Source organism: Podarcis bocagei (assembly GCF_964188305.1).
Source record: "Podarcis bocagei genome assembly, chromosome: 18".
NCBI lineage: Eukaryota > Metazoa > Chordata > Lepidosauria > Squamata > Lacertidae > Podarcis > Podarcis bocagei.
The window spans coordinates 10,302,683-10,321,537 of record NC_138144.1 but is presented as its reverse complement, the minus strand read 5'-3'; the positions used below and the strand labels follow the sequence as shown (position 1 = coordinate 10,321,537).

The 18,855-nt window shown below is 48.7% G+C and overlaps 1 protein-coding gene across 1 annotated transcript; it reads left to right on the top strand.

Annotated features, from left to right (window-relative positions):
* The first annotated feature begins 2,333 nt into the window (after positions 1-2,333).
* LOC308577390 (actin-like protein 9) lies at positions 2,334-4,026 on the top strand. Its single transcript, XM_081177503.1, has one exon. The coding sequence runs from the start codon at positions 2,608-2,610 to the stop codon at positions 3,937-3,939; it is 1,332 nt and encodes a 443-aa protein (XP_081033629.1). The 5' UTR covers positions 2,334-2,607; the 3' UTR covers positions 3,940-4,026.
* The last annotated feature ends 14,829 nt before the right edge of the window (positions 4,027-18,855 follow it).

Here is an 18,855-nt window from a genome sequence, read left to right as displayed (position 1 = left end):
ACACTTCCGGGTCACGTGGCCAGCATGACGAAGCTGCTCTGGTGAGCCGGCACCAGCGCAGCACACGGAAACGCCGTTTACCTTCCCGCTATAAAGCGGTCCCTATTTATCTAATTGCTCCCGGGGGTGCTTTCGAACTGCTAGGTTGGCAAGCGCTGGGACCAAGCAACGGGAGCTCACTCCGTCGCAGGGATTCGAACCGCTGACCATGCGATCGGCAAGTCCTAGGCGCTGAGGTTTTACCCACAGCGCCACCCGCCTCCCTAATGTTAACATAGGAATGATCTTTTGGATCAGGCCAAAGGCCCATTGAAACCAGCACCCTGTTCTCTGGGCAACTTCCAACACATATAAAAACACAATAAAACACCAAACATTAAAAACTTCCCAATACAGGGCTACCTTCAGATGCCTTCTAAAAGTCAAATAGTTGTTTATTTCCTTGACATCTGATGGGAGGGGACGTTCCACAGGGTGGGTGCCACCACTGAGAAGACCCTCTGCCTTCTCGCAGCGAGGGAACCACCAGAAGACCCTCGTAGGAGGACCACAGGGTCCAGACTGAGTGATGGGGGTGGAGATGCCCCTTTGGGTATACTGTGGTACCTCGGGTTACACACGCTTCAGGTTACGGACTCCGCTAACCCAGAAATAGTACCTCGGGTTAAGAACTTTGCTTCAGGATGAGAACAGAAATCGCGCCACGGCCACATGGCAGCAGCAGGAGGCCCCATTAGCTGAAGTGATACCTCAGATTAAGAACGGTTTCAGGTTAAGAACGGACCTCCAGAACGAATTAAGTTCTTAACCCGAGGTACCACTGTACTGGGCCAAGGCTGTTTAGGCTTTAAAAATCAGCACCAACACTTTGAATGGTGCTCAGAAACGTACTGGGAGCCAGTGTAGATCCTTTAGGACCAGTGTTATTGTTAGTTTCTGTTTGCCACTGAGCAGCTGCTTAGAGTCACAGGACTCTGTTTACATTCCAGAGACCTTCCAGACTGTTGGAAGTCTCACGGGAGATGGGAGACGGGATGTGACGTTAGTGGTTTCCTGTTTCCTTTGTTCCTTTGTTTCAGTTGCTCTCTGCTCTCATAGAGAGAGGATGTATGTCTTTTCTGTCTGCGTAGCTTAGAAAATAAAGCATAGTGATGTAGCCATAAATCTCATCACTTCTGCATGCTGTTTTGGATTCTCTGCTGAATGACGATGTGCCTGGAGCCTTATCAAAGGCACAGGTCGTTAATTATTCAAAGGCACAGGTCGTTAATTATTCATTCATCAGCTTGGCCAAGTGGAGATTCCGATTTATATGGTCCCGGTGGCCGCTCCCAGTCATCAGTCTGGCAGTCACATTCTGGATTAGGTGTTGTTTCTGAGTCACCTTCAAAGGCAGCCCCATGGAGAGCTCATTGCAGTAGTCCAAGCGGGAGATAACCAAGGCACAGACCACTGGCGAGACAAGGAGCAGGCAGGGAGGGGCTCAGCCGCCATACTAGCTGGAGCTGGTAGACAACCACCCTGGAAACAGAATTGACCTGTGCCTCCATATAGCTGTGAGTCCAAAATGACTCTCAGGCTGCGCACCTGGTCTTTCAGGGGCATGGTGACCCCACTCAGGACCAGGGAGTCCCCCACATGCCTGCCCCCTGTCCTCTAGAAAGAGCACTCTGTCTTGTAGGGATTCAATCCGTTGATCACCATCCAGACCCCAACCACCTCCAGACACCTACACTGGATGTTCTCTGCCTTCACTGGTTCTGATTTAAAAGAGAGGTAGAGCTGGGCATCATCCGCATACTGGTGAACACCCAACCCAACCCCCCGATGGTTTCATATAGATGTTGAAAAGCATGTGGGAGAGGGCAGAGCCCTGAGGCACCCCACAAGTGAGAGCCCAGGGGTCTGAACACTCATCACCCAACACCACTTTCTGGGCACGGCCCAGGAGGAAGGAGCGAAACCATTGCAGAACAGGACCCCCAGCTCCCAGCCCTCCTAGACAGTCCAGGAGGATACTGCGGTCGACAGCCGCTGAGAGATCCGGTTAGAACCAAATACCCCAAAAGGAAGCCCACACACAGAACCTGAGTGCAACAGAGCATTGTGATTCCCAGCAGCTGCAACTCCCGAGGTGTTTCCTGTCCCCAGCTGTGGATGGAGGAACCATCACTTATCTGTGTTTCCAGATACAAAATGTGGACCCCTTAGATGCCACTCGCTCAGGAGAGAACATGCCCAGCTGAATTGTGGTGTTCCGTGTTCATGGAATCATAGAGTGCAAGGGACCCAAAGGTCATCTAGTACTGAAGATTCCAGGATTCCAGGCCTGCCACCCATTGTCTCTCGCGGAACAATTCAGAGCCTCCTGACGACCAGCGGTGGGATGGACTGAACGCCCAGGTTTCGCGCTTTGAGCGATGGTCGGAGGGAGGCAATCGCAGCCGGCCGAGACCAAGTGGCCTGTCCCGAGCCACGTCACCCAAGGAGCTGGTGTGGTGTCATAGTTCCCTTTGTGACAGAGTGAGGCAGAATTCTGCAGGGCACTCTGTGTTGTTGCTCAGTGGCTGACCTTGAAGAAGGGGGTATCCCAAGGGCCCGTTCAAGATGTCATTCAGGAGTACCAGAAGAACCAGCCCCGGCCCTTCACGGACAAGGAGCCCGGGATCCTCACGATCAAAGAGCCCCGGGTCGAGGCCGGTCAGCCCAGGACGTGCTGGAACAAGGAACGCATCCCCGGGATACACACTGGACCGCTCGTCCAGATCGCGGGCATCCTCGAAAGAAGCTCCTCGGTCAAAGACTCCGGAAAGAGGGCGCTCAGTTGTGAAGACAGGAGCAGTAATCATCGATACAGGTACGGGGACATGTAAAGCGGGGTTTGCAGGTCAACAGACTCCTCAGGCAGTCATCGGAACATTGGTTGGGCACCCCACCGAGAAGTCCATGAGGACCAGGAGAGACAGGCCAGATACCTTTGTCGGGGAGCGGGCGCGGTTAGAGCCGGACGTCGATATCATTTTGCCCGTCCGGCACGGCATCATCATCGACTGGGACGCGGCGGAAGTTCTGTGGAGGCATCTGTTCTACCACGACCTCAAAGTTGCTCCGGAAGACCACGCCCTCTTGATGTCCGACCCTCCGCTCTGCCCCACCACCAACAGGGAGAAGTTGGTGGAGGTGGTCTTTGAGTCGCTCAACTCCCCCGGGATGTACGTGGCGTACCAGTCGGTGTTGTCGGTCTACGCCCACGGCAAGATCAGCGGTTTGGTAGTGGACACGGGACATGCCACATCCCACACGGTCCCCGTCCACCAAGGGTACAATCTGCCGCACGCCACTGAGAGGATGGACATCGCGGGCGCCAACATGACATCTTTCCTGATGGACCTTCTGAGGAACATGGGGCATTACTTTGACGAGAGGATGTTGGATGTCATTGACGACATGAAGCAAAAATGCTGCTATGTGGCCTTTGATTTTGAGACCGAGTGGAACCGCCCGAAGAGGGAGTACATGGCAGACTACCAACTGCCCGATGGCCAGATCATCAGCCTGGGCAAAGAGAGATTCCAGTGTCCAGAGATGTTGTTCAACCCTCCGCAGATGCCCGGACTGAACCTTTTGGGGCTTCATGGTATGGCGCTGAGAAGCGTCCGGAAGGTCCCCGAAGAATCCCGGAAGGAAATGTACGAGAACATCATGCTCTGTGGTGGCTCGTCCCTCTTTGAGGGGTTCGAGAAGAGGTTCTTGCACGACCTCATGGTGGCTGTGCCCACCAACACGAAAGTGAAAGTCACGGCCATCCCTCTGAGGAAGTACTCTGTTTGGACTGGGGGGTCCATCCTGGCTTCCCTGAAGAACTTTCAGCCATGCTGGATCCGGAAGGAGCAATATCACGAACACGGCCCCTACATCGTCCACCGGAAGTGCTACTGAGACGGGCCAGGCGAGAATCCGCCGGGGGTAGTTTGGGGCTGGGGTGCCAGGGGACCAAAAATAAATCAGTTTGCATAGGAATGACAATGAGGCTCGCAGTTATTGGCTGGAGGGGATGAGCTCAGCGTCGGAGGCAGTGCTGGGGTCAGGGAGACAACAAGGAAAGCAGCTGTTAAGAATGAACTTTATGGGCTCCCTGCACAATTTATCTCCAAAGGGGCTTTTGCCCACAGCTGTGCTGGAGACCCCGGGAAGGAGGCGGCAAGCCCCGAAGCCTCCTTGAGGCTGTTACAACCATAACCGTCTTTGCTGCAGGCAAGGAAAAGCAGCAGAGACCTCTTTTCCTCTTCTTTTTAATAGATGGATTTCATAGAGTGAGAAAAAGAAAAGAAAAAGTGAGTGAAATGGGGGGGGGGAGCAAAACGCTGCTACATTAACATGCATCAATATAGGTAAAGGGAGCCCTCACCATTAGGTCCAGTCGTGACCAGCTCTAGGGTTGCGGCGCTCATCTCGCTTTACTGGCTGAGGGAGCCGGCGTACAGCCTCTGGGTCATGTAGCCAGCAGGACTAAGCCGCTTCTGGCAAACCAGAGCAGCGCATGGAAATGCCGTTTACCTTCCCACTGGAGTGGTACCTATTTATCTACTTGCACTTTGATGTGATTTCGAACTGCTAGGTTGGCAGGAGCAGGGACTGAACAACGGGAGCTCACCCCGTCATGGGGATTCGAACCGCCGACCTTCTGATTGGCAAGTCCTAGGCTCTGTGGTTTAACCCATCAATATACAGATGTGTATATTCTTATTATCCTAATATACATATAATTGCCAATAATCTAATATACTCTGTGTGACCCTATTCCCAATATACCGTATTTTTCGCTCTATAAGACGCACCAGACCACAAGAAGCACCTTGTTTTTCGAGGAGGAAAACAAGAAAAAAACTATTCTGAATCTCAGAAGCCAGAACAGCAAGCGGGATCGCTGCGCAGTGAAAGCAGCAATCCCTCTTGCTGTTATGGCTTCTGGGATAGCTGCGCAGCCTGCATTCGCTCCATAAGACGCACACACATTTCCCCTTACTTTTTAGGAGGGAAAAAGTGAGTCTTATAGAGCAAAAAATAGGGTACTCTGTGTGAACCCATTCCCAATATAATTGCATTTATCCAAAGAAAGTATGTGTCTATAAGCTGTCTGTTCACAGACCCTCCAAATGTCCCTGTTTTCCAGGGACACCCCCAGATTTACAGAAGGTCTCCCAGTTCCTTATTTGATCCCGAAATGTCCCACTTTTCCTTAGGATATCCATATTTTCACTGGAGAAATGTTGGAGGGGATGGAGTTATCCAAGCCCCGAGCCATCTGAAGGCAGCCCTGAATAGGGAAGTTTTTCAATGTTTCATGTTGTTTTTTTCTGTTTGTGCCCCAGTCAGATACTGTAGTATAATAATAATAATAATAATAATAATAATAATAATAATAATAATAATAATAGAATAGGACATCCCTATAGAATAGCCCCAGTCAGATACTGTAGTATAATAATAATAATAATAATAATAATAATAATAATAATAATAATAATAATAATAATAATAATAATAATAATAGAATAGGACATCGCTATCTTTGATGGAGGGTATGAAAAAGATGAAAATAAGTTGCCAATGTTGTCATGCTGTCAATCCACTGATTAAGCGGAATTGTATCTCTGTTCTTTCAATTCACTGTCCTGTTGTCCATTTACATACAGTGGGTACATAGTTCAAGAGCATATTCACCTCTGAAAATCTTAAGTTTTTCCATAGTGCATTGTTTATATAGTCCAGGCCTTTCTCCCAAAACTTTGTCAGTGTGCGACATAGCAGAAGCCTATGTTTCAAAGAAGCATTGTCCATATTACATCTCCAACAGAGAGATACATTAGATGGCCCTTTCTTATGCAAACACCAGGGAGTCCAATAGATTCTAGATAATATTTTATTTTGTATAAGTCTTAATTTAAGATCTATTGGTATGGCTGATACCGAAGCCAAGACGTCTTTGGCCTCTTAACTTGCAGCCAAATTGCTTGTGCTAGGCTCCATGCTGCGGTTGTAACCACCACGGCCTGTGGTCAATTCTGCTTGCAACATTTTGCAAAGCCTCTTTGTGGTCGGTTCCCTTTATCAATACATCTCCTGCCTCCCCCCACCCCACCCCCCAGCAACAGGAAAGAGGAAACATAATGTCGCCATTAAATAAAAATAATTTTTTATTACTTTTTGAGTAGGTGGATAGAGACACAATCAAGGATTTGCCCGTTTTTGGTTTCATATGTACCAAGTGCTCCTGAGCATGGGCAGAGTGATTTCCTCACTTCTTCCTCCAAGTAGAACATTCCTCTCCCTTTCCCCCCACATTGTAAGCATGCAAGTGCACAGAGCCTTCCTTCTGTAAAGGGAGAAGGATTGTGTGGGATGGGATTTTAAAGGTCGCTCATAGTGCCTCTGAGCATTTGCAGAGTGCCTTCTCTAACGAGAGGCAGCAGGTGGGTTTTAATGCATCCCTTAAGGGTGGAAGATTCAAGGGAGCAGCAAATTTAGTTCCCTGTTGTGGACTCTCCTTCTGTGCAGGCTTTTAAGTAGAGGTTGGATGGCCATCTGTCCTGGATGCTTGAGCTGAGATTCCTGCATTGCAGCGGGTTGGACTAGATGACCCTCAGGGGTCCCGACTCTACAATTCTACATTTATTCTATGATAACAAAAAAACCAAACAAACCAATAACTTCCCTCCCCCCCCCCAAAAAAAAACACACCACACCCCACATTTAAAAGGCCATGGGTTGTTTAATCAGCCAAAGGCCTGTTTCTAGAAAAAGCCAATGCAATTCTGGGCCTCATCAATAGGAGTATAGCATCTAGATCAAGGGAAGTAATAGTGCCACTGTATTCTGCTCTGGTCAGACCTCACCTGGAGTACTGTGTCCAGTTCTGGGCACCACAATTCAAGAAGGACACTGACAAACTGGAACGTGTCCAGAGGAGGGCAACCAAAATGGTCCAAGGCCTGGAAACGATGCCTTATGAGGAACGGCTAAGGGAGCTGGGCATGTTTAGCCTGGAGAAGAGGAGGTTAAGGGGTGATATGATAGCCATGTTCAAATATATAAAAGGATGTCCCATAGAGGAGGGAGAAAGGTTGTTTTCTGCTGCTCCAGAGAAGCGGACACGGAGCAATGGATCCAAACTACAAGAAAGAAGATTCCACCTAAAGATTAGGAAGAACTTCCTGACAGTAAGAGCTGTTCGACAGTGGAATTTGCTGCCCAGGAGTGTGGTGGAGTCTCCTACTTTGGAGGTCTTTAAGCAGAGGCTTGACAACCATATGTCAGGAGTGCTCTGATGGTGTTTCCTGCTTGGCAGGGGGTTGGACTCGATGGCCCTTGTGGTCTCTTCCAACTCTAGGATTCTAGGATTCTAGAGAAACATTTTTTGTCTGGCACCTAAAGATACATAATGAAGGCGCCAGGCAATCCTCCCTGGGGAGATCACCCCACAAACAGGGAGCCACTGCAGAAAAGGCCCCGTTCTCGTGTGGCCTCCCTCCGGACCTCTTGTGGAAGAGGCACACGGAGAAAGGCCTCAGATGTTGATTGTGGGGTCTGGGTATGTTCCTATGGTGGTCATTGAGTTCCTTGTTATTATATTTTTCATTCCTATTCAGCCTTTCTTCCAAGGGGTTCAGGGCAGCATACAATAGTCCTTCCTGCTGCCCACCATTTTATCCTCACAACAGCCCTGCAACATAGGCTCGGCGGAGAGTTTGTGTCTGGCCTAAGATCACACAGAGAGCTTCAGGGCTGCCCAGCTGCTGGCAATTTGAACCCGTCTCTCCCCAGTTCTTAGTCCCATCATTGACGTTCTGCCACCACGTTTGAGCTAGTGCAAGTATACAAAATTAATTCTACCTCCAACCTCCTTCCCCCTCTTCTTGTCTACCCCTCACCCCCCCCAGGCAACCCCCCTCCTCTTTAACGGGGAGAATATTGTGGGAAAGGACCACGTCTGCGCTGCGTGTTTCGTCCTTCCCTTCCCCACAATAACACAACATTCCTGCTTCTGATCTTAATCTTGTTTTGCCGTGGACTCAGAAAGGTTGCAAACCACCGTCCTGATCCAAATATCTGCATCCGAAAGTTGGTTGCTATGCCATAAGTCCCATATCACCCTTCCTCTCCAAGGACTGAGCCTCAGCCTTTTCCGTACAGTGTCCGTGGATGCTCCCATTTCCCCAGGAGTTCAAAAAACTTGCCTTAATCCGAAGTTTATGGGGCAAGACAGAGTGGCGTTTGTTTGCCTGCAGAGTTTGAGAAGCATCCGGCAACCTGCAAGGGGGCGCGTTGGTCCCACCCAAAAGCCTTGGCGGGGTTTGGGGTCGGCCATGCCTCCCTCCTTCGCCAGCGGTCAGTGACACAGTTGGGAAAGGGGGTTCTCCAAACCCCGGGAAACCATGGCCGTAACTGTGGACGAGGTGGTAGTCGAGGAAGTTTGGGGAGAAGGCCGATCTGCAAAAAGTGGGTTCCTCGTGACCCCTTTTGGGCAGAGAACCCAAGCCTGGCGGAGAACCTGGGAGGTTCCCGGAGAGGTAGATAAAATCCACTGGTTCTTGAGCAGCAGGGGGGTCATGGCGAGCCCTAAAGCAGCCCCCATCTTGTCTGGGAAGGAGAGGGAAGACTTGGGGGTCTGGGGTTTGCTGGGCACAGTGAGCCTCCAAGTCGGCGAGGCTGAACCGGGCCCTCAGCTCTAGAACCTCCCAGCGGAGGCGCAGGTTCTCTTCTTGGAGCGTGGCCACTTGGCTCTCGATGGCGAAATCGTTGAAGCGCTTCCTTTCCCGGGACCGCCTGGCTGCCTCGTTGTTCTTCTTCCTCTTCTCCCAGTAGGTGGTGTCCTTTTTGTCGTCGGGGGTGAACTCCCGCTTCCTCCGCAGAGCCCCCTTGGGGGGAGGGGCTGTTGTGGGGCGACCGGCGAGGGGGCTGAAGACCCTGCGGGGGCCCTGGAGACCCTCCCCAGTCTGCTCACTGCCGTCTACAAAAGAAAGAAAAATGGGTTCAATAGGGGTGAGAAATCTCCCTGCGTCAAAACCATCAGGGATGCTTGGCCTGAGATTCCTGCCTCGCTGGGGTTGGACTAGATGACACATGGGGTCCCTTCCAACTCTACATTCCTATGACTCTATGAAAGGGGGAGCTTTGCTGAATATGCATGCAAAGGCAGAAGAGAGTTTTTTTGCTTAGTATAGGTGCCAATTCTATGGGGCTGAGGACACCTCAGCCACCGCCCCTCAAGGATTTGGGGATGAAACTGAGCCCCCCCAATCCTGAGGGGCCAGGCCCTGCTGGTTTTCCCCACGGTGGCGGCAGGCCTTGCTTCACCTCACAGCCTCCTGACATGTATGACATCTCCCAGGTGTGTCACACGTGTGACATCACACCCACAATGTCGGGCAGAACTCTGCTGGGAAATCTGAGGAAGACCCCTGTTTGAGACCCCAGGAAACCTGCTGCCAGTCAGGGTCAACAACACTAAGTTAGAATAAGGCAGCTTCCCTTTTAATTTCACCCTCCCCCCTGCCCCAAGATTCATGAGGACTAGAATCTCTGCACAAAGTCCCAGGTTTGAGTCTGTGTTTCTGCCAGTAGAGCTGGAAATCCCCCTTGCCTGAAACTTTGGTGCGCTGCTGCCAGTCAGTGTAGACAATACTGGCCCAGGGAGTAAAAGGTTCCCATTTAAATCGACTTTTTAAATTCAGGACCATGAGGACTAGGGTGTTACGTTATCTTTATGGGAGGGGCAATAGCTCAGGGGTGGAGCATGCAAATGGCCCCCCGCTTCCATCCCTGATGGCAGCTCCAGTTGATGCCCTGACACCCTGTAGAGCTGCTGCCACTCAGTGTCAACAACACTGAGTTAGATGCACCGCTGGTTTGATGATGCAAGGCAGTTTTAGTTGTCCTTGTTCAAACAAGCCCTCCATTCCAAATCACATCTAGAGGGCCATGTTCCCCCCGTCCCTGGTTCACTGCCCCCTTAGTCCATCTGTCCTGGTTGCTTTGGCTGAGCTTCCTGCCTTGCAGGGGGTTGGACTAGATGACCCATGGGGTCCCTTCCAACTCTACAATTCTATGATAATTGGGAGAGGATCATGGCCAGCTGCCGCCTCACAGCCTCTTGCCAGGCGTTATATTTCAGGGCCACGGTCCCCTTGCCCTCGTTTCAGGTCTGCCGTTCCTTACTAGGCTCCTCTGCTTCCTCGTCGTGTCGCTGACGCTGGTGGGGGCGCGGACTCAGCGGAGGCGCAGGGCGTGGCCCCTCCTCCATCAAGGGACAAATCAGCATTTTGCCAACAGCTTCTCTTGCACCCATTCGCCCCCAGGAGGTTTCCTCTTCAGCTCCTTGGGCACCACCTGAAAGCGTGAAATCATAAACTCTGGGGGGAAAACTGCCATTTGGGTGGGTTGGGGGGGAATGAGTCATCCAATGAAATGTGGAGGTTCTTAAGGCAGGGATCATAGCCTCCAAGTGGCCCTATTTTCCAGGGAATTACAAAAGCCATCCCGGCTTCTTATTTGATCCCAGAACGTCCCCATTCCCCCCTTTAAAAAGGTAAAGATAAATGACCCCTGACAGGTAAGTCCAGTCGCAAATGACTCTGGGGTTGTGGCGCTCATCTCACTTTACTGGCCGCGGGAGCCAACGTTTGTCTGCAGACAGTTTTTCCGGGTCATGTGGCCAGCAGGACTAAGCCGCTTCTGGCAAACCAGAGCAGCACACGGAAACGCCGTTTACCTTTTATCTACTTGCACTTTGATGTGCTTTCGAACTGCTAGGTTGGCAGGAGCAGGGACCGAGCAACGGGAGCTCACCCTGTCGCGGGGATTCGAACCGCCAACCTTCTTGATCGGCAAGACCTCGGCTCAGTGGTTTAGACCACAGTGCCACCTGCATCCCATATCCCCCCCTTTAGGTGTCTTCTAAAGGTTGTATCATGATTTATCTCCTTGGCTTGGGGATCGCATAACTCCACACCCTCCAGTATTTCTCCAGTGAAAATAGGGATGGCTAATCGCCGAAGAACTGATGCTTTTGAATTCTGGTGCTGGAGGAGACTCTTGAGAGTCCCATGGACTGCAAGAAGATCCAACCTCTCCATTTTGAAGGAAATCAGCCCTGAGGGCTCACTGGAAGGACAGATCATGAAGCTGAGGCTCCAATACTTTGGCCACCTCATGAGAAGAGAAGACTCCCTGGAAAAGACCCTGATGTTGGGAAAGATGGAGGGCACAAGGAGAAGGGGACAGCAGAGGACGAGATGGTGGGACAGTGTTCTCCAAGCTACCAGCATGAGTTTGACCAAACTGCGGGAGGCAGTGGAAGGCAGGAGTGCCTGGCGTGCTCTGGTCCAGGGGGTCATGAAGAGTCGGACACAACTAAACGACTCAACAACAACAAGGAAAAACTGGACATTCCGCGATCAAATCAGGAACTGGGACGGCTTCTGTAAATCCAGGAGTGTCCCTGGAAAATCGGGTCTGCCACTGAGCTTCACAGTCAAATGGGTCTGCCCCTCCTACTCCATCACTCTAACCACTGCACCACACTCTCCTGGCCTCGTGAGTTCAGGCTCTCGACCTGCAGTTCTGGACAGTGTGTGTCTTGGCCTGGGATCCCAGGTTTCCGTCTCCAAGCCTAGAACTCTGGGTTTCTGGCCCCGACCACATTGTGATCAGGAGTGAGGATGGTGTGAGGAACACCTCTGGTTTCCGGTGGGCTCCGAAAGACGGCTGCCACTGCTGTGCCATGACAAGGGTTCCTCTGGCGCAAGCAGCAAGCGCATGGCTGCAAGCCACAAACCTCAGCTATTATTAACAGACTGACTTGGCAACAGGTACGTCCTTTGTTTTGACAGCCACACAACCCAGACTGTTTTGCACCTTACAACCAGAACCTCACACTGCCCTCTCTGCTTCGTGACTCCAATTTGGTGGCCGGGGCGACCCGGTCAGATGGGTGGGGTACAAATAATAACATTATTTTAAAATATATATATATTATTGAATCTGTCAAATTCACAACTTCTGAAACACAAGAACCTGCGAACATCTAGCCAAGCTGAATGCTGGGCGGTTCATGGACAGAAAGAATAATAGAATCAAAGAATTGTAGAGTTGGAAGGGACATCCAGGGGTCATCCAGTCCAGCCCCCTGCAATGCAGGCGTTTCAGCTATAGCATCCCCCAGACTCATTTTTGAGAGAACATGCTTTGGATCCAGCAGCACAAAAGTCTTGTGATATGAAATGTGTCACGTGGAAAGGCTGACAATGTAAAACAGAAAACTTAAGCCATTTGTGCTACATCTGGATGATAATGTGCACTAGATCGAGAGAGAAATAAAATATATGCTCATTCCTTCTTTCACACACTTTCTCTTTCCCTGAGATGTCAAGTTCTGCACTTAGGCAGGAAGAACCAGGTGCCCAGATATAGGATGGGGGACAGCTGGCTTACTAGTAGTAACTGTGAAAAGGGTTTTGGGATCTTAGTGGACCACAAACTGAACATGAGTCCACAGGGTGATTCAGCAGCATAAAAGGCTAATACTATTCTAGGCTGCACCAATAGCAGTTGACTGTCCTGATCAAGGGAAGTAATAAAAAGGTAAAGGGACCCCTGACCATTAGGTCCAGTCGCGGATGACTCTGGGGTTGCGGCGCTCATCTCGCTTTATTGGCCAAGGGAGCCGGCGTACAGCTTCCAGGTCATGTGGCCAGCATGACTAAGCCGCTTCTGGCGAACCAGAGCAGCACACAGAAACGCCGTTTACCTTCCCGCCGGAGCGGTACCTATTTATCTACTTGCACTTTGAGGTGCTTTCGAACTGCTAGGTTGGCAGGAGCAGGGACCGAGCAACGGGAGCTCACCCCGTCGCGGGGATTTGAACCGCCAACCTTCTGATCGGCAAGCCCAAGCCTCAGTGGTTTAACCCACAGCGCCACCCGCATCCCTCATAAGGGAAGTAATAGTACCACTCTATTCTGCCTTGCTCAGACCACTTTCTGTCAGAATTGGAAGGGTGGCCATCACCCTGCGGTGTCACAGTCCTGTGGCAAGAAAGCCGGTGGGTCTCCTCCACCGGGGGTGGTGGTTATTGATAAAGCCCTGCTAAGCGTGCCTCATCTGCTAAGCTCAACAACTTTGAGGGTGTCAGGAATGTTGCTTTTTGAAATATAGCAAGCCTAACTGTGTTCAGTTCTAGGCATCACAATTTAAGAAGGATGTTGATAAGCTGGAACATGTGCAGAGGAGGACAACCAACATGACCAAGGGTCTAGAAACCAAGCCCTGTGAGGAACGGTCGAAGGAGCTGGGGGTTGGACTAGATGACCCTTGGAGTCCCTTCCAACTCTACAGTTCCTGATTCTAAGATCCAGACCAGTCCAACACCCGGTAATGCAGGACTCCTCGTCTTATGTTCTTACTACAGAACCCCAGCTCAGCTCAGCATGAAAATATAAACACGCCAACTCTTCTTTCTATGTACGTCATTTGGGGTCACCTGGGGGAGAAATCTGGGTGGGACTTGGGGGCCGATTTGCCCTGTTCCCCCAAACACGTCAGCTGCTGGGAAGGAACGGTGCCTGGAACAAAACCCACCTCGCAAAACGAAAGGCGAATGGAAGTTACCTAGAAGAGATGCCTTTTCGCCACGAACTAGTTGACCTTTCTCCATGGAAACGTCAATCTCACCATTGCCAGAGCAAACCACAGATTGTTTTGTCAATCTCTTACTGATACCTAGGTTCCGGTAACTGGCGTGGGAGAAGAGGAAATCGTTGGGGGTTATGAAATGAGGCTGGTGCTTGGAAGATCTCTCCACCACAGGTTGATAAATTCCACTTTATCAAAGAACAAGGACACACAGAGAGAGAGTGCATGGCAGCGAAACATTCAGCTAACTTGCAACCCACGATGGCGGGTTAAATATCTCCAGATTAGTTAGGTTGTTGCCCACTAAATTGCACACTAGGGATCGTTAGCAAATAAAACTGCTGGCATAATAACCTAGGCTGAGACCACAGTTGAAATATTGTGTGCAAAACGGCTGCAAGTATGATGTTTGCCCAGAGATGGAAAGATGACAAGATGCCTACGAAGGCAGACTGGCAGATGAAACTACTAGATTACGCAGAGATGGCAAGATTGACCGGGAAACTTAGAAATCTGGAGGACCGAAACTTCAGCAGAGATTGGGATAAATATAGATTGTATTTGCAAGAACACTGTGAACACTTGAACTCCCTTGCAGCCTTTAAATAACTCCTGCAATGTTACAAAGGCTTTGGAAACAACGGAGAACTGAAATTTGGATGAATTATAATATGCAGTTGATATAGGTATTTTAAGAATCCATGGAGGGGAGGAGGAAAGTCCTAAGATTCGAACATTTCAAGAATGCTAATTGTGTGATTGATTTTGTAAAACCAAATAACAATTATTATTTTTTAAAAAAGAAAAAAATACTGTTCTGGTCACAAAAATGATCTTGCAGAGCTGGAAACAGTTCAGAAAGGGAAGAAGAATTATTTTCTTTCACTTGTCCCAAATCTCCCAATTTTGTGCTTCCTTTCTGACCCTCAGCTTTTCAAATTCTGAGAGATGGAGTGGGGAGGAGTCGGCTGTCTCCTTATCGTGCATAATTTTACAGATCTCAGTTGTATCTCTCCCCTTCCCCCCAACAACTCACCCAACAACTCTAAACAAAAGGGGATTTTTAATTCAGAAAAAAATAAGGTAACGTCATACATCAGAGAACTAGAAGGCATCTACATCTGGCAATCCATGCGCCACTTTGGTTTCAGATAGCGCCTGGGAAGACAAGTCTTAAAAAGCAAGGACACAAATTTTCGCGGTCCTCTCCCAGCTACGGTGGCCCGTTTACCAAAAGTAATGTATTTAACATTAACTCCGAGTGTAGACTCGATTCTGACAAAACTAAGCCTGCTAGAGCAGGGCTCAGCAAACTTTTTCACAGCCAGGGGGCCGGTCCACTGTCCCTCAGACCTTGTAGGGGGCCGAACTATATTTTTGGGGAGATGAACGAATTCCTAGGCCCCACAAATAACCCAGAGATGCATTTTAAATAAAAGCACACATTCTACTCATGCAAAAACACACTGATTCTCGGACTGTTTGTGGACTGGATTGAGAAGGCGATTGGGCCTGATCCGGCCCCCGGGCCTTAGGTTGTCTACCGAAGTCCTAGAGCAAAATATACATCAGTATGACACCCCTCAAAAAGACCATAAAACCTTCAAAAAAGATCTAGAAATATGGTCAAATTTGAAGCTTTCCTTGTTAGGCCGAATTGCAGTTATAAAGATGAATGTATTGCCTAGAATGTTATTTTTGTTTCAAGCATTGCAAATCCTTGACAAGATGGACTGTTTCAAGAGGTGGCAAAAGGACATTTCGAAATTTGTCTGGCAGGGCAAAAAACCCAGAATAAAATTTAAGATTTTAACGGATGCAAAGGAAAGAGGGGGATTTGCCCTGCCGGACTTAAAACTTTACTATGAATCAGCAGCTTTTTGCTGGATGAAAGAGTGGATGCTCCTCGAGAACACAGATATCTTGGACTTGGAAGGTTTTAATAATGTATTTGGATGGCATGCATATCTATGGTATGATAAGGTTAAAGCGCACAAAGCTTTTAAAAATCACATTGTTAGGAAAGCACCATACAATGTCTGGACCAGATATAAAGATTTGTTGGAAAATAAAACTCCAAGATGGCTGTCGCCAATGGAGGCTAAAGCTGTGAAAAACTCAATATGGAGGCTAAATGGCCAAAATATTGGGAAATTTTGGAACAAGAGGGCGATAAATTGAAATTACAGAGTCATGAGAAATTGAAGACCAAAGTACGAGATTGGCTCCATTATTATCAAATAATGGAGGTTTATAAACAAGACAGGAAAATTGGCTTCCAGGTGGAGAAATCAAAATTAGAAACAGAATTGTTAGAGCCCAATGCTAAGAATTTGTCTAGAATGTATAACTTGTTGCTGAAATGGAATACACAAGATGAAACAGTTAAATCAGCTATGATAAAGTGGGCACAAGATATTGGTCATAACATTATGTTTGCTGACTGGGAACAGTTGTGGACCACCGGTTTGAAATTTACGGCATGTAATGCCTTAAAGGAAAATATTATGATAATGATTTATAGGTGGTACATGACCCCAGTCAAGCTAGCAAAAATCTACCATTTGCCTGATAATAAGTGTTGGAAATGTAAAGAAACTGAAGGTACTCTTTATCACCTTTGGTGGACGTGCCCGAAGATTAAGGCTTTCTGGGAAATGATATATAATGAAATGAAAAAGGTACTTAAATGTACCTTCCCTAAGAAACCAGAGGCCTTTCTCTTGGGCATTGTCGGCCAATTGGTGTCAAAGAAAGATAGAACTTTTTTTATGTACGCCACCACAGCAGCAAGAGTACTCATCGCAAAGCATTGGAAGACTCAAGATCTACCCACTCTGGAAGAATGGCAGATGAAGGTGATAGACTATATGGGACTGGCTGAAATGACCGACAGAATCCGTGATCAGGGGAAAGAGACGGCGGAAGAAGATTGGAAGAAATTCAAAGTTAAGATAAACATTGTAAAATTAATGAGTGCTAAAATGTCGAGGTTTCAGGAAAAAAAGGGGACTACAGCTGTAAAAGATTAAGTAAAAGAAAAGAATAAGGGGAAAAATGATAAAACCAAGTGTTAGGATTTGCTGAAATAATTTTGGAAATTGGGATGTAGAAAGGGGAGGTATGGGGAAGTCAGTGAAGTAACGTTTAAGAAAAAGGGATATGAAATTATACATGTTTGTTCGTGTGTTTGTTTGTTTGTATTGTGTATTGTTTGTGTTTATAAAAAATGAGAAAAACCAATAAAAAATTTATTAAAAAAAACACAAAAAGACCATAAAACCTTCATTCCCTCCCCCCCTTTAATCACAGATATGAGGCATCCTTAAGACATAACTGGAATTTTAATTACGGTAAAAAATCAGGAACCGGGACTGCTTCTGTAAATCTGGGAAAGTCCCTGGAAAACAGGGGCACCTGGAAGGTCAGATATTGCGTGTGAACATTCATTGTGTGTTTTCTCCTGCCTCGGGACCTTAGGGTGAAAGGCAGGTAATAGAATCGTAGAACTGTAGAGTAGCAGGGGACCCCAAGAGGAAGGGCGCCTGGAAGGGCAGGGTTCGAATCCCCACTCAGTTCTGACACTCCCTGGGGGACCTTGGCGGAGAGGGGGGGCCTCTCAGCCTAACCTGCCTCTCAGGGTTGTTGTGGGGATTAAATGAGGGGAGGGGAGACCCACTTTGAGCTCCTTGAGGAGAAGGGTAGGCTATAAATGCAATAAATAAATATGCATTTATATGAAAAACAAAGAGGGATTTATATGATGCAGAACAATTTGAAAAGATCCAATTCCCTTCTGTTAGCAATAGTTTGGACACCTTTTCACTGCTGAGATAATGAACTGTTAAGATGAATTAGACTGGGCTGTACAGTGGTACCTCAGGTTACAGATGCTTCAGGTTACAGACTCTGCTAACCCAGAAATAGTACCTCGGGTTAAGAACTTTGCTTCCAAACGGTCCAGCCAAACCAACTTTTTCGTCACACCTGCCTCTTTCTGGCTGTGGCTAATCACACGGCTCCTTGTTATCCAATCACCCGGAGACCCAACCGGGCATCACTTGCGCGAGAGGGAGCAGGGTGAGAGGCTCCGCCCACCTCGGTGGGCATCCAATATTTTGGCTCCCACAATGCCCTGGGTTGTTGATTCTGGTGCCACAGAGATGCCCTTTTGTCTCTGACCAAACCCAGTTTAATGTGCCGACCTCCTTAGGCTGCACTATTCCTTTGAAAAATCAGATTTGAAATAAGGGTGCCTCTAAGCCAGTGGCGTAGCGTGGGGTGTCAGGGGGGGCCGGCCGCACCGGGTGCAACATCTGGGGGTTCGGGTTAGGGGGCGCAAATCCACGGGTTAGGGGGCACAAATTACTTGCCTTGCCCCGGGTGCTGACAACCCATGCTACGCCACTGCTCTAACCTAAGGTTACCAGATGTCCCTGTTTCCCAGGGACAGTCCCTGGATTTACAAATCAGCCCCCATACAAAATCCACTGAAGCTGAAAAGTGTCCCCGGATTCATTGAAAAAAATCTGGTAACCTTACTCTAAGCATGCTTAGAGTGACATTAACTCGCACTCTTAAAACCCAGTCTTTTTTTCTGGGGGAGGCGGCGCAGTCTTCATGTAGTTACATTGGCTTTAAATGACTGCCCCTTTGTTAGAAAACTATTACAGTGGTACCTCGGGTTACACACGCTTCAGGTTACAGACTCCGCTAACCCAGAAATAGTACCTCGGGTTAAGAACATTGCTTCAGGATGAGAACAGAAATCGCACGGCAGCAGCGGGAGGCCCCATTAGCTAAAGTGGTACCTCAGGTTAAGATCAGCTTCAGGTTAAGAATGGACCTCCGGAACGAATTAAGTTCTTAACCCGAGGTACCACTGTATTCAGCTAAGGTCAGGGGTCAGCAAACTTTTTCAGCAGGGGGCCGGTCCACTGTCCCTCAGACCTTGTGGGGGGCCGGACTATATTTTGGTAAAAAATAATGAACGAATTCCTATGCCCCACAAATAACCCTGAGATGCATTTTAAATAAAAGCACACATTCTACTCATGTAAAAACATGCTGATTCCCGGACCGTCCACGAGCCAGATTTAGAAGGCGATTGGGCTGGATCCGGCCCCCGGGTCTTAGGTTGCCTACCCATGAACTAAGCTTGTC